The sequence below is a fragment of the Ailuropoda melanoleuca genome, chromosome X, assembly GCF_002007445.2.
Source record: "Ailuropoda melanoleuca isolate Jingjing chromosome X, ASM200744v2, whole genome shotgun sequence".
NCBI lineage: Eukaryota > Metazoa > Chordata > Mammalia > Carnivora > Ursidae > Ailuropoda > Ailuropoda melanoleuca.
In genome coordinates, this window is record NC_048238.1 from 26,934,405 (window position 1) to 26,960,766 (window position 26,362).

Below are 26,362 nucleotides of genomic sequence, written 5' to 3' on the forward strand. Positions count from 1 at the left end.
TCTGTCTACCTGCTCCTCCTTTGACAAGAGAGGGCAGCAGAGCAAGCTGCCCTGCCCTAGCAATCAAGGGCCTGTGATGGAGAGGGAGTCCTGAGCCGGTGGATTGCCAAGGAGCCTGCAAAATCCTGCTAGAACTTTGATCTCAAATTCTGGTTCTCCAGACTGCTGTACTGAAAAGCCCTGGCCTCTCCTCAGAGTAGACCAGGTCTATCCATCAGGAATGGTTGCCAGGTAAGATGGGTTGGCTAGTTGGCCACTCTATATGAGAAGTATATGAAGGCTGATTCACACACACCAAATGCTTGGCTGGGCTTCTAGAATTGTCTAACTGCCAGGGTAGATTTTTCTGTCACCAGCAGCAGCCTAACAATTAGGCTAAATGTAATCATTAGCAGGTTGTGGATTATATGTTTTGTGTGGGGAAAAAAAACGTATAAGAGTTAGTCCCATTCTATTAAAATGTTGACAAGAATAGAGTATCAAGGAGGGTTAATGGAGTTTGTTTCAGGGGGGAAAAAAACCTTATTAGCAGATCCCGGCAATTATAATAAACACTATTGTTTATTGCTATCTGCTAAAATGGAGATTTCTTTCACTACAGGTATCCTAGACTACTTCTCTGATTTCTAAATGACCCCCCCTCCATTCTCATTGTGGAAAGTCTAAGAAAAACAGATTAATTACGAGTCAAATATGCTGTACCAGAGAATCAAACTCTTTCTCTTTACCNTACCAGAGAATCAAACTCTTTCTCTTTACCATCATTGTCATCATCATTCTGCTCCTCTTCCTCCTCTTCTTCCTCTCTCCCTCTCTGCCCTACCTCTCCCCATCTATCATCTATCTNGATTAATTACGAGTCAAATATGCTGTACCAGAGAATCAAACTCTTTCTCTTTACCATCATTGTCATCATCATTCTGCTCCTCTTCCTCCTCTTCTTCCTCTCTCCCTCTCTGCCCTACCTCTCCCCTATCCATCTATCATCTATCTATCTATCTATCTATCTATCTATCTATCTATCTATCTATCATCTATCTATGAATATTTCTAGAAAAAGTCCCTAAGCTTCTAACACAATACAAGGTGACAATAACAGTGCCAAGGGAACAATAGAAAAGATGTCTGAGTAGAGTCAAAGGTAGAATACTACCACTTCCCTTGATCAGTATGGCAATTTATAGGCTTATGTCCCAGTGAAGAGTTGAACTAATGGTGCATGAGAATACTACCCAGGGAACTCACAGTGAAATGATCTCCACTCAGTGGTCTGGGCTAGATGCTATGCTATCTTACAAATGCTTACTGAGTTAATTATAATTTTATAATATATATAATTATTTTAAAATAGAAAAATTATTGGATCAGATGCTATAGTGTCACGTAAGGCTCTTCATGAGAAATTGGTTCCACGGTCAAACTTTTAGAAGGAATACATACTATGTACAGTATCCCTTTTCCCACACCTTCCCGAACATACATACTTTGTTTATTCACAATGCATACACTCTAATAAAAAGTCTGATTAATTCTACAGAAGTTTGTTTACCTTTTCTTAATCTGATAGTACCTAAACTTTGTTTTGAACCATAGAACACCTTCTTAACACCTATTGAGATAAAATGGAACTGGTTCTGGCAGAACCCTATTTGGGGGAAAAAAAAAACAAGTCTAGAGGAAGAGTATATGAGGAAGATCAGGACGGTAAAGTCATGTTTGTAGCTGATGCTTGAAATAATTATACCAAGGTTCCCCAACCTGTTCTTGAATACATTTACAACCTTACAAGGTAGCCTGCTCCATCTCTGGATAGCTCTATCACAAAATTTCTTTCTCTACTGAGCTGAAAGGCAAGTTCTTAGGAGTACATTATATGCTTGTATTTACCCAGGCTAATGTCCCCATAGTTTTCCTTTGTCATTGCTTTATTGCTGTGGGGGAGGGAGGGGGCAGGAGTGAAGGAGGGAGAGATTACTGTCAGTAAATGCCCTGTGTTGCCTCCACTTTCTGAATGTTTTTGGTTGGCATCCTGCAGTGGTTCTCCAACTGAATATGCTTAGAAATGGCTTGGAGACTGGACAGCTTGTTAAAAGTTTTCTGGCCCCCATCCCCAGAGATTCTGAGATTTAGTAGGATGGGGTAGGACCCATGCATTTGCATTTCTATCAAGCTCATAGGTGATACCAAGGACCACACTTGGAGGCACACTGGGGTACTGTATACCTTGATACTCTGCCAAGACCCCATCCTCTAGCTGGTGGAAATATTGGCTGTTAGCTGCTCACAGCTGCCTCTCTCACTGGAAATTGCCCTCAGCTGTAAGTAACTGTTTTATCCAAGGTTGTCCTCTTCCCACTGGGCGACCCAGAACAGATGAGTGGCTGGCAATAGAGTACAAAGGCCCAGCCTCCTTCCCGCAATTCAGGATGTCTCTGAGAGGGTCCTGCAATTTCCAGAGCTCCCCTGTGAATCTGTTGAGGCCTCAGACTCACTGCAGGTTAGCTTTTCTCTCTGCCCAACCCTGCCTCTGTCACAGCCTTCCACACGCACCTCAGGGAAACACACTTCAGCAAACCTTCTGCACACAACTCTCCACCTTAGGGAGTTTTCTTCCCTGTTTCCAGGGAGCCCCGTCTAATTCAGTTGGATTTTATTTTTATTTTACTTTTCTTTTAAACACAAGTGTAGTGCCTTATATTTCCATTTCATCTTTCAATATTCAGCCTACCCCTCCAATGTGTTGAAATCTTTTTGGCTCCTGATACTCTTGTCTACTGTATTTGCTACCTTCTCCTGTTTTGTGTCATTGGCAAATTTGATAAGAATGCTATCTACGTCTTCATCCAAGTCACTGATGAAAATATTGAAGGGGACAGAGCTGAGATTAGATTACTGTGAAAAGCTGCCAGAACCTCCTTCCAAGTTGATATGTTTCCATTAAACAGTGATGAAGGGAGCCCAGGCCTCAGCGTCAGAGATTTTGGTTTGGAACACCAGCTCCAAGGAGAGGGCAGGAGCTTATACCAATGGCGAAAAAGAACAATACCATTTTAGCTTTTCTATGTTAAAGGGCAACTCAGGCACTCCTTACATATTACATATTAATAAATCACATCTCACCACCAAAAACCCCATGAAAATCATAAATAAGCACAAATTCATGATTATTATTTATCTAATTTGCCTCAGGATGAAAGTTGTATTTGGGCATTTTGATGGAGGGTGTATCTCACTTAAATATTTTTAAAAGGAGGTTGTGTTAAAATGGATGTTCAATTGCTAACTCAGTTTCACAAGGTAGGCCTAAACTACTGGCGATACAGAAGAAAAACAGGGCTCTCAGGAATTGCGCGCGTCGCCTAGGTCAGTCTGGGCGATGTAGGTTATGATTGCCACAGGTGCGTGGGGTAGGGAGGCCGGACTTGTTTTAAATGCTCTGCGGCAGGAGCACACTGACCGGACACAGAGTGACGTAATGAGTGTCATTTAGGGATTTGCTGAAGCTAACTGCGAAGCTGAATCTTAGAGGATACTTAGAACACACAACGGCAGCTCTGCACGGGCAAGTGATTTCCCGGCTAATGTAAACGGTTTTCCGAATACTGACACCGGGCAGCGTGGCCAGAGCATAGAGCACTGGCTGGAGGCATGAGGGTATTGCTTTTGCTCCTGGCTATTTAGTGAGTCACCGTGTACCTCAAGGAAGTATGTCCCCCCCCCCATTTTTCCTTGAGAAGATATTACCTGCACATTACCTTACTAATAAAAATGTAGCAGGGAATTTTTCAAGGGGAAAAAAAAAACTATCTGAAAGTACTTTCGACTATTAATAAGTTGGGAAGAAGTAAGACAAAGATAGGCCAAAAATATATTTACAAATAGGATGAAAGGAAACGCTAAACAATGTTAAGGGTCATTCTCTATCTCTCAATTTAAAATGTTTCCTACAACAAATACGTTTCACTTTATATTAGGGAAAATGATTTCAAAATATAGAAGAAGCTTTAAACACAAAAAATTGGTAGATAAAATATCAAAACAGAACATCAAACGGGCACAATCTGAGCTCAGAAACAAGATAAGGAACCCCGTGGATCAGAAATGGCAGAGAAACACAGAACGGCAAGCAGGGCTGAAGGCGCGGGGCTGTGCGGCTCTGGGATGGGAAGTAAGTAGCGGCTGCCAGGTCAGATTTTGCTCGGCTCAAGAATCTGAAAATGTTCGGTGCGAGATAAAGGACCGGAGCCAGGCTCTTGGCTTCGCTATGTCAGGGATGGTATCAGGTTTCCCAACTGGTAAAAGGAGGCTGTACAAAAGCACAGCTGTTGACAAGCACCTAGAACTGCTTACATGACCCCCTTTTAGGGGAAAAGCTGAAAAGATGAAATTTCACAAAACTCACCAATATCTATTTGTCTTGCTTAATTTTTAGAAATAAGGAATGCATTTAAATTCATAGTTTATAGAAAAAAAATAAATTCCTATTTTAAATGGAATAAAGCCAAAAGATCCCTAAACTATACGTCAGAATGAGATAAAATTATAAGTCAAATGATGATCATATCCATTTATTAAAATAACTTAATAAAAATAAACTCTAGCTGATGTATACATTTTATTGAATATTTTTTCAAAGTTTTTTTGAGAGTGATACTGATGCAAAGGCAATTCAGAATATGAATAGTATTGAGAAGTAATATCATGGACACGGATGCTAACATTAATGGTTCAGTGAAACCAAGTAAGGGAAACTTTCTCCCATTTGTTTTAATTTTAGACACCAAAATATTAAATTTATGAATGAAGACAAGAAAGGTCCATCTGTGATCTATAATTTTCCGTTAGGAAACAATTATAAGTTATCTTTGGTTTTGGAGCCTTTTCACAGGTAAACTGTACACAGGGGCATTTCCAAGCATCTATTTTGGTGTGTTGGTGGAGCCTGGTTTAGGACTACAGGACTGGGATAGAATGCAAATGGCTATTTGGCTACATCACCAGGTAATTTTCCACACCAGTAAATCATCAATGATATGGTTCCAAATGTCTCCCTTCGTGTGCAATCTCTGCAAGCTAAAAACATTCTAATTACTTTAAAGGAGATGACATAAAATGAAGCAGGCAGTTATGACCAAGAACATTTTAGATCCGTATGGATCACGACACTCCCTGGCCCAGTGCCCCAAGGTTTTGCAGTACAGGTATTATATTATCCCATTGTAACATGGCAAGAATTCTTGCACTTCATAATCAGTTGGAAAGATTGGGGCTCAGCAGTATAAAAAGCGGACGGCCTTATAACTATACACACATCGCTCTCCATACCTAAAGGAGTAGCTAAGGGATTGGATATTTTAACGCACCAAATCCTTGTAGTCCTTAAGATGGACTAGATAGTATATTTCACATGAGAGGGATTAAAAATAGGCGACTCTAAACTGAGAAGTTTGAGCTAGTGTCCTTAGGGTCATTTGTTGCTTTAATATTTATGACGATGCTACAAATATATCACAAGCAGTCCCTGACTTAATAAGAGGTTGTATTTTAAACAAACATCCTGTTACCATCATAGCACATTCTTTACAGAGCTTCAAGGGCAGCAGCAAATCTTCATCCTCTACATTTTGGGGAATAATCCAAAGTCATCTAGTGCCCAACAACTGATTAATTATTTCATTCAATTCACGATTACTGAGTACAATTATTGAGCAAACACAAGGTGTGGCTATATGATAATACAACAATCTTCTAATGCTCATAAAATAGTCCACCAGTAGTTCCAGAAACAGATTTCTGAAATTGTTTTTATAAGGGCCAGCATTTGTGGAGAGAACATAAGACTCTTTTATGAAGTTCACATGCCTGTCCCTCTTCTAAATAAACAAACTGCCAAACAAGCAAAAATTTGTGATACTATTTGCTTTTCTTCCCTAAAAAAACATCATGTTTATTTACTGACTTCTTTGTTTTTATTTTCAGAAAAATTTTGGTATGCTTTTGGGAGTATATCCCATATGTAAATATCATCCATCAGGTCTCAGGAGGAAAAAGAGCACTGGGAGCAAAGGGAAACCAGAAGGTTAAATTTAAGGACAATCACTCTGAGGCCAGTGTGAAGGCCAAATGAATGTAGAGACCCAATGGCTGGGAGCACAGAGCAAAGACGGCCACAGTCTTTGAGGCAGAATATGGACAGGCTCTAGGATGAGTTTGCAATAGGGATGAAGAAAAGGGGGTAGTTTCTAGAGCAATTTTTGAAGTAGATTTCACATAGCTTAGAAGCCAATTGCTTCAGAAGGGAGGGGGTGGGGGGGAATGGGATAGGCTGGTGATGGGTATTAAGGAGAGCACGTATTGGGGCGCCTGGGTGGCACAGCGGTTGAGCGTCTGCCTTCGGCTCAGGGCGTGATCCCGGCGTTATGGGATCGAGCCCCACATCAGGCTCCTCCACTAGGAGCCTGCTTCTTCCTCTCCCACTCCCCCTGCTTGTGTTCCCTCTCTCGCTGGCTGTCTCTCTCTCTGTCAAATAAATAAATAAAATCTTTAAAAAAAAAAAAAGGAGAGCACGTATTGCATGGAGCACTGGGTGTTATACGCAAACAATGAATCATGGAACACAACATCAAAAACTGGGGATGTACCGTATGGTGACTAACATAACATAATAAAGAATTATTATTAAAAAAAGAAGCCAATTTAATAAATGTGTCAATAAAGTAGGGAAGAGAGGGGGAGGGAAAGGTAGAAGGAATTCTTAAGTTTCCAGTTTTAGAGATGATTAAATAATTAAGCTACAGTGAAAATACAGAAAACCTAGCAGGGTTTTAGGGGCAGATAATGCCTTCTCCTTTAGATATTTTGGAGCCTGTAGGATGGGCAGTTGGAAACACACAGTAGATGGCTGTAAGTACAGTTCTGGAGTTTGGGAGAAAGAAGTTGAAACCAACAGATGAGGGTACTTGAAATGTGTACAGGGAAGAGAAAGAATTAACAATGGAACACCAACATTTAAGAGAGATACAGAGCAACGATAGCATATATAGATTAAGGTTACAACTCCCAAATTTGTATCTCGTGTCACGGCCATTCCTTAGAATTCAAGATTTTATATCCAGCTAACGACTCCACATCTCCACCTGGATGCATAACAGATATATCAAAAGTAACACATCCCCATCTTCTTCTTAGAATGTGTGGCTTTTTTCCTAAAGATTGATTACTTGAGAGAGAGAGAGAGAGAGCAGGCAGGGGAGGGGCAGAGGGAGAGAGAGAATCTGAAGCAAACTCCCTGCAGAGCGTGGAGCCTGGCATGGGGCTGGCTCTCATGACCCTGAGATCATGACCTGAGCCAAAATTGAGTCGGACACTTAACTGACTGAGCCACCCAGATGCCCGGATATGTTGCTTTTGATGTCCATCTTAGTAAAATGAGTGCCCCATCTTCCAGTTGTTCAGGTAAAAACTCTGCAGTCTTCTTCAATTCCTCTGTTTCTTTTACAGCTAAATCTAATCCATTAGCAAACGTTTTGGGCTCTGTCCTCAAGATAGAGTGGAATCCAACCACTTTGTACTACATTCACTTCTCTTATTCTGGCTCAGACCACAGTCATCTCTTGAGGGAATTATGACAATAGTCTCCTAATGATTTCACTACTTCCCTTCAGTATATTATAGTAAATGGAGGGGCCAGGTGAGTAAAAATATGCCATTCCATTGCTCAAAACCCTCCAAGGAGTCCCATCATATTCGATGTGAAAGCGAAAGTCCTCTGAGGGACCTAGAAGGCCTGATGTAACCAGATTCCACTTATCTCTCTGAACTTCTTGTCTGCTACACTTCTGCTTGCATGACCCTTTCCTGTTACACTGGTCTCTCAAGGGTTCATCCAAAAGGCCAAGAAAACTCCTGCCTCACAGCATTGACACTTACTAGAACCTCCTGAAATGCTTTTCTTCCAATTATCCACATGGCTTGTCCTTCGCATTTTGTTTAAACATCACCCTTTCCAGGAGAATTTCCTTAACCACCATATTTAAATAACCACACTTTACTTCCATCACACACACCTATTCTCAGCTCCTTTCCTTCTTTCTTTCCACATTGCACTATCACAATTTTAAATCCCATATATTTAACATTCTTATTTGTTAATGTCTGTTTTACACCTTCTCCTTCCCAAAATAAAAGCTTCATGAGGGTAGGGATTTTCACTGCCATACACTGAGAACCAAGAACTGAGCCTGCCTAGAACCAAAATATTCATTGAATGAGTGAATGAACTCTTATGATATTTATGACAGATGACATTTACTGAGCTCTTACTACGTACCAGGCATTATGCCAAGGACCTCACTCTTACTATATGACTAGAGAAAGTGGAGAATTGCAAGACAATATCATTCTGGAAACCAAGGAAGGGAAAGTTTTGACCAGTTGAGTTGATCGACAGGACCAATGTTAAAATGAAGTCAAGGAGATGGATAAATAAAAATAGGGCAGTTAGTGATTGTAGAAGTCATTGACGATCTCAGTGAGCCCTTGTTTTCAGTAAAACAAGGGGGTGGTGCCAGAGAAGCCAGACTGGACTGGGTGAAAACATAACCAGGAGCTGAAAAATAGGGAACAGTAATCCCAGTTACTGCTTCAAAACTTCTGATGGTTTTAAGCTGACAAAAAAAAAAAAATCGATGGTAAGGGGAAACAAGCACAGTTGTATAGAAAAGACACTATCCTAAGAAAGTGCTGGTAGAATGAGGGAGACTTCACCATGATAGTTGGCTGGAGGGGGGGAGCAAGGAAAAAAAAAGAAATTGATGATCCCAGGGGAAAAAAGAACAATTATCAAAAAATATGCTGGAGAATCTGAGAGAGATACAGTGTCTAGCTAGAATAGCTCTTTGCAACACCCATAATAGGGCTCAATATTTTTTTCCCTTTCCTTGTTTCTTTAAAGTGGAAAAGAGAAAGGACCTAGGAAAACAGAAGCAAGGAGTAATTTACACATGCTTCATGGTTGCCAAAGATGGTGAATACTGGTGACAATTTTTCAGTGTATCAACTATTAATTGTGATTATTAAAATGTGAAATGTATTATTAGGGAGAACAGGAGAATACTGAGGTGTTATTTTGAGGAAGAGCATATTTGCATGTATATACATGCATATACACATACGTGCACATATATATGTATATATTTATATGTATATATAAACACACACACACACACACACACACACACACACACACACAATCTTTCTTAGAACCTAGAGAGATTTTTCAGGTATCTGGGGGCTTTTGCGAGGAAGTTCCAGCCATGCTGAACCCTCTGACACTAGGACCAGGCCCTCTACTTGATGAGTTCACTCCTGGCTGGTAAGTAACTGTAGAAGCCCTCATATAGCTACAGACAGACAATTCAGAGTTAATGCTCATGTCTTGTTTAAAGAGTGATCTTGGAATAGAAAGAAGGAAATGAAATCTCATGACAGTGTCATCATAAAGTCATCAGCCAGATGGTAGTCCTTGAAATCTAATCCTTAGAGGCTTCTCACAATCATTTGTAATATCACATCTAATATTATCTCATTCACCAATTCATATCTATTCATAGAGGTTGAAAACAAAGAAATGAACTTGGAGAGGCCCTCGTTTCTGGCTATGTTAACATGGACTCTATCAGGAATCTGATCAGGAAAACAAAATATTTTCCTACGTAGGTCACAGCGATGATCTATGTTCTGATCTGAATTGTTAAACTACAGAATTTATTTGAATAGTAACCTTTTCTTTTAATCATGCGTGGTAGATCACTTTCTTTTAGGCACACATGGCTATTTGTATTTCTCTATATGAAATGGTAAAGTTCCTATCAAAGCCAGGGTAGAATTCGAAGGTTCTTATGACCTATTAATAAACTTAACCTGAACACTAAAATATAAAACAAAGTTCACTTTTTTAAAGGATTTCATTTATTTATCTGAGAGAAAGAGAGAGTGTTAGGGTCCATGCAAGAAGGGGGAGGAGCAGAGGGGGAGAGAAAAGGCAGGGGAAAGAATCTCAAGTAGACTCCATGCGGAACATGGAGCCTGACTCAGGGCTCAATCCCATGACCTTGAGATCATGACCTGAGCCGAAACCAAGAGTCAGAGGCTTAACTGACTGAGCCACCCAGGTGCCCCAGGTCACTTTTGTTTTTGATTACGTCTCAAAACTACAGCCTGTCAGTATATAATGTCAAAGTAAAGTTCTTTCGGGTTACAGTTTTTACATGTTATTCAACAATTGGAAACTGCATTGAAGATTTTATTGCTTTAAATGGGCTTCCAAATGTACAGATTTTTTGCATGTATTTCTCTATATACCTGGAAGTTTCAGGGCAGGCAGTACATTAGTGCTCTGCAGTAAAGCCTGAACTGTGAGAAACAATGTAACCAGAGTGCTTTTGGCAGAGTCCCTTCTACCTAAAAAGTCTTATTTATAGGAACTTTTCAAAGGTATGAGATACTTTTTCTCCATAACAATATCAATAATGTCTCCTTTTAAAATTATGTTTATAAGATTAACAACAAGAGTGAAAGTGTTTCTATCTTGTGATAGTTGTAGTTTTCGAGACTTTAAATACCAACTCTACAAAGTGGATAAATAGAAGATATAGAGTAGAAACAAGGAAATAAAATTATGTGAACCATGTTGCAAAGGAAACACCTTTTTATTTATAAGCAATTGTTATAAATGTGCTCTACATTGCTTAGCGGAGCACAGACAAAGGTGATCTGGAGCAGGAAAGCCAATCAAATTTTTTATGACGATGGAAATGCTCTCTTTTGCACTGTCCAGTAGGGAAGTCACAAAGTTACCTGTGGCTCTTGAGCACTTAAAGGGTGGCTGATGAAATGGAGAAAATGAGCTTTAAATTTTACTTAATTTTAATTTACATTTAAATTGCCACCCATGGCTACTGGCTACCCCTATTGGACAGCACGAATCTAGAGGAAGATGATGAAATTACTTGCCTCCTAGGTTTACCTGGGCAAGACACTGGATAAAAAGGTCCAAAGACAAAAGATCATATAAAGAGTTTTCTTGTTCTTTATCTACCTAGCACAAGATCTATAGGAATGTAAAATGAGAAAAGCTGAGAAGCTGTGGTCAAATAGAATATGGCTTCATCTGTGTAGTTGACACACATAGCATACACAGAATGTGAACTTTGAGTACAAAGGTATCACTAGCCAGCAGAGAATCTAGCTCTCCTCAAGACCTTTCACACTGACCAAAACAACCATCAAGCCCAAATGCCCACTATTTTATGATCCTCTGTAAATATACTAAATAAATACAACACAAGTGAACGTATGAGCTATGTGAATATACTCTATTTACTCAAAGAGCTGACTGATTATCTTTCCAGAGAACTTAAGGCTGTCCAGCTACAGCATGCCAGTCTCCCAGTTTATTCTCTCCAACCTCTTTGAGGCAGACATTCTCTATTGCCTGACTCAACCCCAATTATTAGCCACTAGAGGTGGTTTTGTGACACAGTTCTGGCCCTCAATTTCCTGGGAAACCCACTGCTTTCCTGATTCAAACACCACCCCTTCTTCTTCTTCCTGCTGGAATGCACGTGTTCTGAGGGAGACGCCAAGAAGAACATGGAGACTTCAGGGCTGACAATGATGAGCCATTGAGCCAACGTCAGCCATCTGTCTACCTCTGAACCATTCATTAAATGAGACAAACAAACGTCCATTAGGTAGGCTACTGAGCTTGGGTTTTGTTATTTGAAATGGAAAGCAATCCTAATGGATACAGTTTTTTTTCTGTGTTGAGTTACTGGCACACCAGAACACTTGTAGTTAATTATTTTTCATTTGTTCATTTACCTATTTAATAAAAGATGTGTTGGGCATAGTTACCATATGCAAAGCTAAATGCAAGGTAATAGGGTGGACAAGCAGCCCATGGGAGTAGCCTCACAGTGCCAACATTCTCATAAGAGACAAAGATCAGCGAACACTTAAGTAGTGAGGTAAGCTCTATAATAGAGGGGGCCTAGAGAGTGTGTGCTTGGGGACTGAAAGTCAGAAAAGGCTTCCCAAAGGAATTGCCATTTACATAGAGACCTAGATAATGAATAGAACTTAACCAGGCAGAGAGGAAGGAATAATGCACATATATCAGGTCAGGAGATAGAAGAGAAGACAGAGCATCGCTATGAGGAAATGAAAATAGCTCAATGTTACTTAATTATGTGTGGGGGACCTGAGAGGGGAGGAAAGGCAGAAAATGAGGCTGTAGCTTAAAGGGATGGCTAAATCATGCAAGACCTCGAAATCATTTAAAGAAGTACAGACTGTCTTCAGAAAATAATGGATAATCCACTAAAGGCTTTAAAAGTCAGAGGAGGGTGAGCTACATAAATATACCGTATTTAGAAAGATCAGCCTGCATTTTATGTAGAGAATGGGTAGGAAGTGGGAAGACTAGAAGGAGGGACATCAGTTAGGTGAATGATGTAGTCACTCAGGCAAAACCTGACAGTTGAGGAGGAGGGATAAAGAGAAGTGGCTGGATTTGAAAGCTATCTCAGCAGTAAATAGCTCTGCGACAGCTTAGCTACTGGGGTTGTAAAAGGAAGAGTCAAGCATGAGTTTCAATTTGGCAACGAACTGGGTTGTGGTAACATTCGTTGGAGGGGCATCGTGGGAAGAGAAGTAGGCTACATCTGGAGAAAAAGGCTGGAAGAGGGCAAAGATGAGTTCAGCCTTGGCCCATTCAGTTTGAGATTCTGGAGGGATGTTCAAATGGAAATAAGTCAGTAGGATACGCAGGCCTGAAAGTCACAAGATCACTGTTGGCGGCAAATGACATAAATGGATAGTCATCAGTGGACTGAAACGACACAAGCGGATGTGTTTTCACAGACTGCATGTGAGAAAGGCACGGGGAAGAACTTTCGAGGTATTTCTTTGGATAGAGTTCTCAAACCATATTGATAGATGGCTCTTCTGGCTATAAATCAGTATTTTGTGTTTGTCTAAACTCTTAGTTATATCACTGCCTTTGCAACTGTGGGCAAATCACTTAATTTCACCAGTCTTCAGGTCCCTTGTCTTTAAAATTCTAGAGGATTTAGGCGAGCCTGCGAATTTGGTTGGCATTTGTCACCTTGGATCCTCTGAAGCCCCAGTTTAGCAGGATTAGGAAAACAAATCTGTGTGATCCACCCAGTGTCACCACCCATTCATCATGACAGCCAACACTAGTTTCAGAAATAACGTCATTCATACCTTTTATGAATGCTTGCCCAAGAGGCATTGATGTTCTCTGTTATCATGTGGACTTTTCTGGTATCATCTGCAGAATAATCCCGGAGAAGTTTCAGTGCCAAATCATTTGCAACATCTACATTTATCTGCCACTGGCGGAGGTCTTTGGCCAACTGCTGTGGATGCATATGGGAAAGAAAATGAAAATCAGTTTTCTCTGAAATCTTGAGTTATAGTTTCTTAAAACTTTTCATAAATAGCTTTTGAATCCCCAGGTCAGAACATGTCTACGTGATTACTTTTAACCTACCACGTGATTTAGTCAATCATGACTGTATAAACCAACCCACTTTTCACGACAAAACTTTTCCAATGCTGCATCTTAAGCAATACTCAGTATCGGATATTTCAATTTAGTGGCAATTAATTGGAAATCAACTGGGCTTAATTAATTTTCTCATGGGAGAGAACAAACTATAAAAATAAGCTCCCATATAATTGTTGAGTATGGGACACATACCAGAATTGGAATGGAAAAGCAAATCTTATGTATTTCTTTCCCTGTTCATTAACTTGTTGAATTGTTTATGTAATTAGTGCCATCTACTGGCATTCAACTACCGCTGCACATAGAAAATATCACACATCAAAAGAACAGTACTGTTATTCTAGTTATGAACGTTTTTGAAAGACCAGTTTATTCATAATACTTTAATAAATATCCTCCTTTAAAATTAGAATAAAATTTCAAATGTAGGAATCTTGCTAAACCAAATGACCTAAGTTTTCTTGTTTGTCTTTGATGATTGGGTATTACCAAGCTCTTTCTTTCATCACTTGATATACCACATATAAAATAAATAAACCAATCATAGGTTTATCTGGAAACATAATTAACCACTGCTATAAGTGCATGGAGGAGGCTTCTAAGCATCAAGATGATATTAAATTGCTAAGATGGTTATATCAAATCCAACAGAGTGGGTTAAGCCACTGAGAAAGGGACAGAGGAATAGGAATAGGCAATTCAAACAAGAGACAGAATAAAAGATTTCCACTTTAAAAATTAAATTAAAAAATTAAAAAAAAACCCAGAGTATTAAATCAGGATGGTACGATTTGACACCAATTAAATTATTAAAAAATAAAACCCAAAGCTGGAAGGGCTGTGGTAAAACTAACATATCCACGTACTGCTGCTGGGAACAGTATTATCTAGCAGAACAATCTGGCAATAGGTATCAAGTGACATACAAATGCTTACTTCCACTGACCTAGTAACTGTACTTTTGGTATGCTCTCCTAATAAAATATTTAAAAGAAGAGAAATACATTATAGGAATAAAGAGCTTCACTAACTAATATAGTACAAATAATGAGAAAACTACAATGTTTAATGAGAGGACATTAAACTAACACAATACATCAACACAATGGTCTAACATGCAGTAAATGTGCACCAAAGTCATACGTAACAAACAAAACACAATTTGTATCCATACTGTATCTCTTAAATCTGTAAGTCATGAACTAGAAGGGAAACACAGGAAACTGAAATGAACTGATGTTTCTGAAGAGTAGTAACTTTTGTTTTAATATTAGTTCTTTCATGTTGGTATGCTGTGTATATAATAAAAATCAAACAAGAGTAATTTTAGCACAGTTCCAGTATGTTTGGGTGGACTCCTAGTCCTTGAAAATGAATGATGTATATACAAACTGGCATTTCTCAGTTAACTAGAACACCCTATTCTTGAATAAAAAGAAATAATTGCATTTATTGCATATAACAAATAGAGCCAAACAACCAAATTAGTACCAAGCATCTAAAGCCAATATCACTAACTTTTGCTATGAAAGGAAAAAGGGAGTTTTTAAAGGTACAGAGAATATTTGCTGCACCACAAAGCCATTAAAATGTATCCTTCTGGAATGTCTGCTTTTCCTATGGACTCATTTTATCAAGCCCTGTGGCTCCTATTTTCTACTTTTTGGATCCTCACACTATTCAAAAGCCTTTCTGGGGTGAAACATACCCCTTGAAGGCTTTCCCTTTTCTAGAAATATCCTAAGGTACAAAATGAACTTTCCACCCCTTCCCCTTCTTACTTAAGCCGAACTTACAGAGCTAAAGTACTATGTACTGTAATTGGGCCTTTTTATCCATAAGATGGTGTTTGCATTTTTAGAGTTTATATTATCCGTCATCGATTCAATCTCTAATTGGTAGCATAAGAATGCACAAAACTGAGACCTATGACTTGGTAACCTTTTTCCAAGTTAATTCCTTTTTAGGGATACCTTTTTCTATTAAAGAAATAGGATAAAGCAACATTAGAGCACACATCACTTATTTTACCTAAGAAAGATAAATAATCTTGGAAGTCACCCCTCACTCATGGGTTGCTATTCAAAAAGTCTAGAGGAAAAAGGATATACTCTTTGGTTCTAATCTACAGATCATAAAAAAATACCCAGAAGTTTAATTTGAAAACTATGCTTGAATTTTCCAAAATCTGGAAGGAAATACCAAGCTAAAGTTACAGGCTTCAAAATAAACAGGTAAAAGAGTAAGGTTTGATTTCAAACCAGAGCTTTTTGATAAACTTTAATTCTTGAAAGACAAAAAAAAAAACAACCCCAAACCAACACAAGCCATATATTTTTCTTTCAATCTGTATTCACACTGAAATTAAGATTTTTATATCTACAGAAATTTTCACTGAGCCCTAACCCTCACTGCATGCTGCCCAGATTTTACGAGGTCATAGGAATAAAAAGAAATCCCACTGACCTTGAGCAGCACTGACAGGGCAAAGGCCCTTACCTCAACTCTAAGGTTCTCAACAATAGTGTTCTTGTCTCCCTTCTCAAAGACATTCACCTAACAGACAGTTTCTCTTCCTTCTAAGATAATATGTTGACCAACCTGGATTTTAACCAAGTGTCTTTCAGACTGCAAACAATGACCTTGATCAGTTTTGCCTACTACTGTGAAATTTACTACTGGGATAACTCCAAGCCACAGAAGGAGTGTAAATTCAAAAATACAATAGAATTCACACACACTCCTTTTTATTTCCGAATTCCATTTACAATCGTATACACTACAGGGAATTTTTTGTATGGTGATCGCAGTGTGTGAAGAAATTTGAAATACGGTGAATACAAGCCTATAAAAAAAGATGCTTTTTGTGGGTGCGTATATATGTGGATGTTTTCCATGAAGAATATAAAATGCTAAATCCCCAAAAGATTGTGTCCCCAACCAGAAAAGAAATATTTTATATTCAAACCTAATACAGTGCTGCTGTTAATACGTGCTTGGTATTTTATACACAGCAATTTAGGTAGAAAAATGACTGTCGGCTACGGGACAACCTGAATTAACTTCAAGAACTTTGAGTATTAAAAATTTTTCATTTTTGTGTCTGTCTTTCCTTATTTTTTATTTGTAAGAATTTTTTTTAGGGATACTGACCCGGCGTGGGAGAAAACAAGGAAGGAAGAGAGAGAGTAGTTAGAAGTTTGGGCCTGCTGTATTGGAATCCTAGCTTGTTCACTTCCCAGTTGTGTGACAAATGGGAAAGTTAATTGCCCTCTTTGTGTTTCAGTTTCCTTTTTTCTCCAACGGGTATAGTAACAGCATCTACCTCGAAAGATTACCATGAGGGTTAATTTAGAAAATCCAGGGAATACATTTAGAATGGTGACTGCCATGTTCAAAACATTCAATAAATATTAGCTATTATTAGTGATTATTACTACCCTTTCTTCTGCTACTACTACTACTATTTTGAATGAGCCACACTATAGACACCATGGGATAAGCGTCTACTAAACACAAGGCAAGGGACTCACTGTTTTATAGACACTGTCTATAATGCTGCAGCTTATCTACAAGGCTCCCTTTAATTCAGGAGATAAATGTGAGTCCGGAGACTTACAATTAAAAATTTCAGGTTGAGTGTTGTTGAAGTTTTCTTATAAAATGTGCTTTGGGACGGTCACCTACAAATGAAATTACCATTTGTTCCAGATGAACTAGAGTTAACATTTTTAATGACTGTGACTCAAAGGAGCTTCAGGAAAGGCAAGGTGGAGTAATGAAAAGGCATCTTCCCAGGAAGTCTTGTTTGGCCATCGTTTTGCTGTTTGATCTTAAGAAAGTCATTAACCTTCTGAGTCCCAGTTCTGTTGTGTGTAAAATAGGATGGAGTGACTTATTTTGCTATGCCTCAGGTTTGTCACGAGGCCAAACTCAAAATAAAACTGCTCGGAAAATTATAAAATAGGATCCTAACATATTTACGAACACAAAGTTCTACATGCTGGGTTTCTCTGTTTTGCCTAGGATACCGTGTTGGTATACATGAACTAAGAAATTCATTTTAAAAAAAGTCTAGTTCTGTGAGCTAACAGTGGAAGAACTTAGCTTTTAGATCTGTTCTCTGGCAATCTCCTACTCTCCTCAATATTGCAGGTGAACTAACCCCCTCGGGGGGGGTCAGAATTTCCTAGGATTTCTTGTTAGTTGGCTTCTAGATGGGTTAGGCCAGAGAGGTCTTGGTAGGACATGGAAGAGCAGGAAGAAGGGGGAAACTCAAGTATATTTTCTCCTTCTTTCTATTTGGGCAGAGTCTTCTTCGTGTCTCCATTTCCTGAGGGACAGTTCTTCCCTCTGTAGTGTCAGGACCCACTGTGAAGCCCCCACAGGGGCTGAATCAGCACCAGATGGTTCTGGTTTCTGGACTTTGGTGACACTGGTTGGCCCTCCTGCCCTTGAAGTGGCCAACAGCTTCCTGATATTGCCAACCTCCAGGCTGTCCTACTGTCTCCTACTGGGTTTCTCAGCTCTTTCATTAGCCATGGAACCAGTCACTGGTATTAAGTTTCCTCTGAAATATCTAGGGTGGTTCCCAGACTGAACCCTGATGATCTGAACTGGAAGAAATCTCACAGCAAATGGCCCTGCCTACAATGACACAGTTTAACATAACAAGCATACATTTCATTAAACAGAGACTACATCCTGCATCCTTCTCTTTAGTCTCAGAGGAACAAGTGACTCTTGTGCTATGGGAAGCTGATCCCTCCGTCTAGACACTCATCTATTCTGGGATCTTTGTGTCTTTTCAGTCTCTTGTCTCTTTGCAGGGTCTTTCTCCACTGCCTTCAAACCTGAGTCCACCCTCACCCCCTCATCTCCAAACAACAACAACAAAACCTGTCCTCATTGTCTTTCCCTTCACAATTAAGCTCCTTAGAAGGCAAAATGTTCACTCGTTGCCTCAACCTGATTACATTCTTGCCCCTCTACAACTCATCAAAATCAGGCTTTTGCCAACACCACCCCACTAAAACTATTCTGACACCTCACTGCTGTAAATTGGATTAGTGGTCCCAATTCTTTACCCCACCCTGTACCCATGCCCTTTGCTATTTAACTTTTAATTTCCTGCTACCGATGGCAGAGTTGAATTCCCAGCCTTTGTCAGTGACCTTGGCCTTATGACTTGTTTTGCCTAATCCTAATGGGGTGCTTATAGAACTGATGCAAGAGGAGGCTGGAAATATCCTGCAGTGGGGCTAGCCCTTAATGTGTTTCAGCCACCACCAAGAAATAAACATGCCCTGGGCTAGCCTGCTCATCCCTGGAGAAGGATGAGTGACAAGTGGAGGGGAGCCACCTCAACCAACCTGGAGCATGAAGCAGTGACACCCCAGCCAAGCTGTCAAATTGTGAAAAAAGTACTTGCTTACTGTTGTGTGCCACTGACATTCTAAAGTGTTCTGGTATGCAGAATGTTTGCAAAAATAGTTAACTGACACAGTCATCAGTGGCCAATGTCTGGGGAAAGCCTGAGGTTCTCATTTAATTTATTTGTAGCAACTAGTGCTACTGGTTAGTCCCTTCTTGAGGTTCCATCCTTTCTTAGCCCTCTCTCTCTTTGGGTCTTCTTTATAATCTCTTATGATTTCAGTTGTTCTTTTTCTATCTTTCTCTTAAATGTTGATGTTCTCCAAGGTTCTATCCTTAGCCCAATCTTCCCCATCTGTAGTGTAACTAACCCTTAACTGGAAGAGGAGGCAGGGAGCACACCCAAAGACAGGCTGTATCACAGTTTTCCCTTAGCCAAGTCATCTACCTCCACTGTCGCTGCCTTAATTTAGGCTCTCGTTATTTCTTGCTTGGATATTCCAACAACCTTTTCATTGGTTCCTTTCCACCATCTCAAACCAGCCCTTCCATCTTCAAACAGCTGCTCAAGTGCTATTTTTGAAATGTAAATAGAACCATATCACTCCTCTGTAAAAACTTTCAATGGCTCCCTTTTTCCTATAAGACAAAATCCAAACCTCTCTCCTTAGATTATGAGGCTCCCCAATATAGGACCCCCGCCTACTCATCCCCTTTCATCTTTTGTTATCCCCTGTCCTTTTCCTTTCCTCTGACCCAATCCCATAATTCCCATCCGATAATACAAAAACCTCTGAAAGTTTAAGTGACTTGTTGAAAGTGACAAAGCTAATCAGTGAAAGAGGCGTCACAAAAATGCAAGTTTCTTGACTCCAATATTCAGGGTTCAATCTAGTTAAAGAAGATACACTTCCATATAAAGGAATTTAATGCAAATGATTGGGCTTTTTATAATTGAACACCAAAGAATATAAAATAGTCTCCTTGATGATTATAGCATGATTGGAAAATTATTGTGTATAATAAAGTAAGACATTGCCAAACAAAGACAGCAGAAAAAATACAGATTTGGTTTATTAAAAAAAATCACTACACAATTTAGTCCTAAGTATGAATTAATGTTCTATAAATCTCTATTGGGAAAAAGAAACACTCTTTCTTGCTTGTGTGAATTAAAACGACCTATAAAACCTCTTTATGGATTTATAATAGAAATGTTAAAATATCTGTAAGGAAGCTATTTCAAAAGTAAAGCCTCTCACCATTAACTTCAAGATTCATCTATTAAACCTCTGACATTACCAAACATCTCTGTTTCAGAAGGTAACACTCTATACAGGGGATACTATTTAAGAAAATGGCCCTCATTTTCCAGCTTACTGGAAATGATTAATCTTTTCAATAGCTTTGAGGACTACATACCAAAGTTGTTACTTCTTTGTCCTTTCAACAATGACTACAAGCTGAGAGCAGGCTAGTAAATGTGTTATCGGCCAACCCATTAGAGTTCCATTATTTTCTGTCTTACATGGCTTCATGTAATGAATTTTCATAATTAAACTAATGGCATACAATTTATTTTCCTCCCTCTTTACTTTCAGGCCCCATTTCTCTTCCAGCTTCTCTGGAATAAGTTTTATACAAAAAGAAGGGAGGAGAGCCCTCCAAGTACTTCATTACCTTAATTTCATTATGACATTTTAGAAAGCATTCTCTTTATCTGGGCTTTCTCTTTAATTTGCTGACTTTATTAAAAGGCTTAAGAAGTGTTGTAATTAAGAAATCACCCAGCTACCCCAGGCGTCTAAGAGAAGTCTGGTTGAGAGGGTATGGAAATGGTTGGGTGGAAATGACTCCAGAGAGAATGCCAGAGGATAGATCCCCAGAAAGCTGCATTATTTCTTGGCTATTTTTCAAACCCCATGAGCCTACTGTGGTAGAATACATCATTGTCCACAAACCTTCAGTGCTTTTTCATGCCATCGGCACCCCCACTGAGTCAGGGATGGCTATGTAACTTATTAGGACTACTTGTCACTTACAGGCAGAAGGTTTATGAACTGATGGCATTATTCACGTCCCCTACCTCTTTAATCGTGGAAGCATATATCAAGACTCAGCTGTTATCAGCCTGAGTGACTAAGCTACTGGAGTAGAACCCTCTTGTGAATCTACAATGGACACGTAACATGAGTAAAATATAAACTTTGGGTTAAGCCTCTAGATTTGAAGGTTATTACTGTGGTATAACTTAGACTCTCCTGACAGATATAGCTAGTCAGGCACGACCCTATCTCCAGAAGGGCAATCCTATCATCTCCAAATAGTCTGCGGCCGGGGCCAGGGCCAGGGATAGAATAAGCTAGTATAATGACTCACACAGAGTAGGTTCTGTTGCTGATACATGTTGAGAAACTACATTTCTAAAGCAGTTTATAAACTTGAAGAAACAAGAAAAGATCTGTAGTCTTAATGACATGTAGATACATGCCTTCTGAGAGCAAATTTGAGATATAATTCACAGGGCATAAGATCCATCCATTTTAAGTGTATAATTTAGTGGGTTTTAGTACATGCAGAGTTGAGAAGCCATCAGCACAATCGAATTTTTTAAAAGATTTATTTATTATTTTAGGGGGAGGGGAAGGGGCAGGGAGAGAGAAAGAATTTCAAGCTGACTCTCCGCTGAGCCCAATGTGGGGCTGGATCCACTACCCTGAGATTATGACCTGGGCCGAAATAAGGAGTTGGATCCTGAGATCATGCCCTGAGCCGAAATCAAGAGTCAGACGCTCAACTGACTGAGCCACCCAGGCACCCCCACAATCTAATTTTGGAACATCTTCTTCAAATCCAAAAGAAATCCTGTACCATTAATAGTCACCTTCCATTTTCCAGCCTCTCCCTCCCCTAGCCTTTACTGGATACTTCATACAAATGGACTTCTAAATATGTGGTCTTCTGTGATTGGCTTCTTTCACCCAGCATAATGTTTTTGAGGTTCATCCATGTTCTAGCAGCTACCAGCACTTTATTAATTTTTATTGCCAAGTAATATTCCATTGCTGGATATACTCCCCTTTAAAAAAATCATTCCTTAGTTAATAAACATGTACGTTTTTTCCACTTTTTGGGTATCACAAATAACTCTGCTACAAACATCTGTATAAAGGTTTTTGTGGACGTATGTTTTTATTTCCCTTGGATACATACCTGAGTGTGGCACTCTTAGGTCAGATAGTAGTTTCATGTTTCATATCTACAGGAACTGCTAAGCTTTTTTCCAAAGTTGTACCATTTTACATTCCCAAAAGCTATGTATGAGGTTCTAATTATTCCACATTCTTGTCAACACTCATCCTCTTTCTTATTTCAACCATCCTAGTGAGTATGAAGTGGTATCTCCTGGATTTCATTTGTATTTTCCTAATGACTATGGTGTTGGCCATCTTTTCATGGGCTTATTGGCCATTTGTACACCTTCTTTGAAGAACTGCCTATTATGATCCTTTGTTGCTTTGTAATTGGGCTTTTTGTTCTTGTTGAGTTATAAAGTTCTTTATGTATTCTGGATACAAGTCCTTTATGAGATATTTGCAAATAATTTCTCCCATTCTGTGGGTTGTCTTCACACTTTCTTTATGACATTGCTTACAGCACAAAAGCTTTTAATTTTGATGAAGTCCAACTTATGTATTTTTTCTTTTGTCACTCTTGCTTTTGGTGTCATATACAAGAAGACATTGCCTAACTCATCATATTCATATGTTGTCTTAAAGTTTTAGTTCTTATGGCACCTGGGTGGCTCAGTTGGTTAAGTGACTGACTCTTGATTTCACTCAGGTCATGATCTCAGGGTCCTGGAATCAAGCCCCATGTTGGGCTCTGTGTTCAGTGATGAGTCTGCTTGAGGATTTTTTCCCTCTCCCTTTGCCCCTCTGCCCTCTCTAAAATAAATAAATATATTTTAAAAAATAAACTTTTAGTTCTTATATTTAGCTCTATCATAATCAATTTTTGAGTGAATTTTTGTGTATGGTATTATATGGGGTCAAACTTCATTATTTTGTATGTGAATATTTAGTTATCCAAGCACAAGGGTTCAAAAAGACTATTTTTTTGCCATTGAATTGTCTAAGCATTCTTGTCAAAAAGCAACTGACCTTAAAAGCAAGGTTTTACATCTGGACTTTCAATTTTATTTCATTGATCTATATTTCTATCTTCTTGTCAGCACTATATCGTCTTGATTACAGTAGCTTTGTAGTATGTTTTGAATTTGGAAATTCTAAGTCCCCTAACCTTGCTGTTTTTCAAGGCTGGTTTGGCTATTCTTTGTCCCTTGCACTTCAGTATATATTTTAGGATCCTCTTGTTTATTTCTGCAGAAAGACCAGTTAGAATTTTGATGAGGATTGCTAAAGTCTATAGATCAGTTTGAGGATATTGCTATCTTAACCATATTAAGTCTTTTGATCTGGGAACCTGAGATATTTTTTCCATTTCTTTAGATCTTCTTTAATTTCATTCAACAGTGATTTGTCATTGGTGGTATAAAAGTCTTACATTTCTTTTAATCCTATGTATTTAATTTTTTGATGCCATTAAAAATGGAATCATTTTCTGAATTTCATTTCTCAGATTATTCATTGCTTGTGTATGGAAAAGCAATTGATTTATGCATTTTGATCTTATAATCTGCAAACTTGCAGAATTTATTCGTTCTAATACTCTTTTAGCGTACTCCTTAGGATTTTCTATGTACAAGTTCATGTCATCTGCAAATGGGTAGTTTTATTTTTTTCCTTTCCAATCTGGATGGCTTTTATCTATTTTTCTTGCCTAGTTGTCGTGGCCTGAACTTCTAGCATAGTGGTAATAGAAGTGGTGACGGCAGCCATCCTTACCTTGCTCCTGATCATAGGTGAAAGCATTCAGTCTTTTACTGCGATGTTAGTTGTAGGTTTTACTTAGATGCCCTTTATCAGGTTGAAGAATTTTCCCTCTGTATTATTTTCCTAGGACTTCCAAGACAAAGTATCACAAACTGGGTGGCTTAAAATGACAAAATGGATTGTCCCGCAGTTCTGGAGTCAAGGTGTCAGCAGGCTGTGCTCCATGTAAAACCGGTAAGAAGAATCCTTCTTCACCTCTTCCTATCTTCTGGTGGTACCTGTCAATCCTAGCTGTTGCTTGCCTTACAATGGCCTTTGTTGTTACCTGGTATTTTCCCTACCGTGAGTGTCTTCACATGGCATTCTTCTCTCCATGTACGCCTCTTTTCCACCTCTTATAAGGACACCAGTCATATCTGATTAAGAACCCAGCCTACTCCAGTATGACCTCATCTTAACTTGGATCACATCTGCAATGACCCTATGTCCAAATAAGGACACATTCACAAGTATCAGGGGTTGGGCCTTCAACACATTTTTAAGGAGATACTATTCAACCTACAACACCTTTTATTTCTAATTTGTTGAGTGTGGGTTTTTTTTTTTTTATGAAAGAGTTTGGACTTTGTCAAAGCTTTTTCTACAACTATTAAGATGACCATGTGGGTTTTGTCATTTATTCTACTGCTACGATACATTACAGACAGCCCCACTTACGATGGTTTGACTTAGGATTTTTTTTCACTTTACAATGGTGTAAAAGTAACATATTAAGTGGAAAGCTTACTTCAAATTTTGAATTTTGATCTTTTCTAAAACTAATGATATGCAGTATGATACTCTCTAATGATGCTGGGCAGTGGCAGTAAACTGCAGCTTCCAGTCAGCCATGTTATCATGAGGGGTAAGCAACTGATACACTTATGACCATTCTGTACCCATATAACTACTCTGTTTTTCCCTTTCAGTACAGTAGTCAATAAATTACAAGGGATATTCAACATTTTATTATGAAACAGGCTTTGTGTTAGATGATTTTGCCTAACTATAGACTAATGTAAGTGTTCTGAGTACATTTAAGGAAGGCTAGCTGAGCTATAATGTTTGGTAGGTTAGGTGTATTAAATGCACTTTTCGCTTACGGTATTTCAACTTATAAGTTTATTGAGACATAACCCCATCGTAAGTCAAGGAATATCTGTATGTTGTGTCAATTTTGTATGTTAAACTAACCTTGTATTCCTGGAATAAACTTCACTTGGTTATGGTATATAATCCTTTCAATATGTTGCTTTATCAGGTTTGATAGTATTTTTCTTAAGATTTCTTGAGTCTATATTCATGAGGTATATTGGCTTGCAGTTTTTTTTTTTCCTGTTATACCTTTGGTTGGGAAATATTCCTTTCTCTTCTATGTTTTGGAAGAGTTTGTGAAAGGCTGCTATTAATTCATCTTTAAATGTTTGGTAATATTCACCAGTGAAGCCATCTGGGTCTGGGTCTTTTCTTGGGGCAAGTTTTAAAATTACTGATTCAATCTCTACACTTGATATAGGTCTATTCATATTTCTTATTTCTCCCATTCATAATATCCTCTTATAATCCTTTTTATTTTTATAAGGTTGGTAGTGGTGCATCCTCAATCATTTCTAAGATTAGTAATTTGAGCCTTCTCTCTCTTCTTTCTTAAGTAAGTCCAACTAAAGGGTTGTCAATATTGTTGATCTTTTCAATAACTAACTTAATTCTTCTGATTTTCTCTCACTTTTCTTTCCTCTGTTCAATTGATTTCACTCTAACTTTTATTACTTCCTTCTTTCTGCTTGCCTTAGGTTTAATTTTCTTTTTCTAATTACTTAAGGTAGAAGATTGAGTTACTTATTTTAGATCTTTCTCCACCCCCTACGCCCCCCTTCTTCTTTTAGAGAGGGAGAGTGAAGAGGCAGAGGGAGAGAGAGAATCTTAAGCAGGTGCCATGCCCAGCATGAAGCTGACATGGGGCTCCATCGCACAACCCTGACATAACAACCTGGGCAGAAATCAAGAGTCAGACACTTAACCAATAGCCATCCAGGCACCCCAAAATCATTCTTCTTTTTTAATACAGGTATTTATAGCTATAAATTTTGCTCTCAACATGCATTAGTTGCATCTTATAAGTTTCAATATGTTGTATTTTTATGTCCATTCATCTCAAAGTATTTTTGCTTTTCCTTTGTGATTTCTTTTTTGACCTATTGGTTATTTAATAATGTACTGTATCATTTTCTCATATTTGTGAATTTCCCAAATTTACTTTTGTTATTGATTTTTAATTTCATTTAATTATGGTTGGAGAATCTACATTATGTATATTATATGACTGAAATCCTTTTAAATGTATTAAGACTTGTTTTATGACCTAGCATATGGTGTATCCTGGGGAATATTCCATGTGCAATTGAGAAGAATGAATACTCTGTTATTACTGGGTGGAGTGTTCTATGCATGACTGTTA

At 38.6% G+C, this 26,362-nt stretch overlaps 1 protein-coding gene across 9 annotated transcripts in view; it reads right to left on the reverse strand.

Annotated features, from left to right (window-relative positions):
* Window positions 1-26,362, reverse strand: part of DMD (dystrophin) — a 2,070,581-nt gene that overhangs the window by 504,202 nt on the left and 1,540,017 nt on the right. For all 9 annotated transcript variants that reach the window (XM_034649821.1, XM_034649815.1, XM_034649816.1 and 6 more), the window contains one exon: window positions 13,291-13,445. In XM_034649821.1, the coding sequence (XP_034505712.1) occupies window positions 13,291-13,445 (155 nt within the window). The remainder of the gene's footprint in view (window positions 1-13,290; window positions 13,446-26,362) is intronic.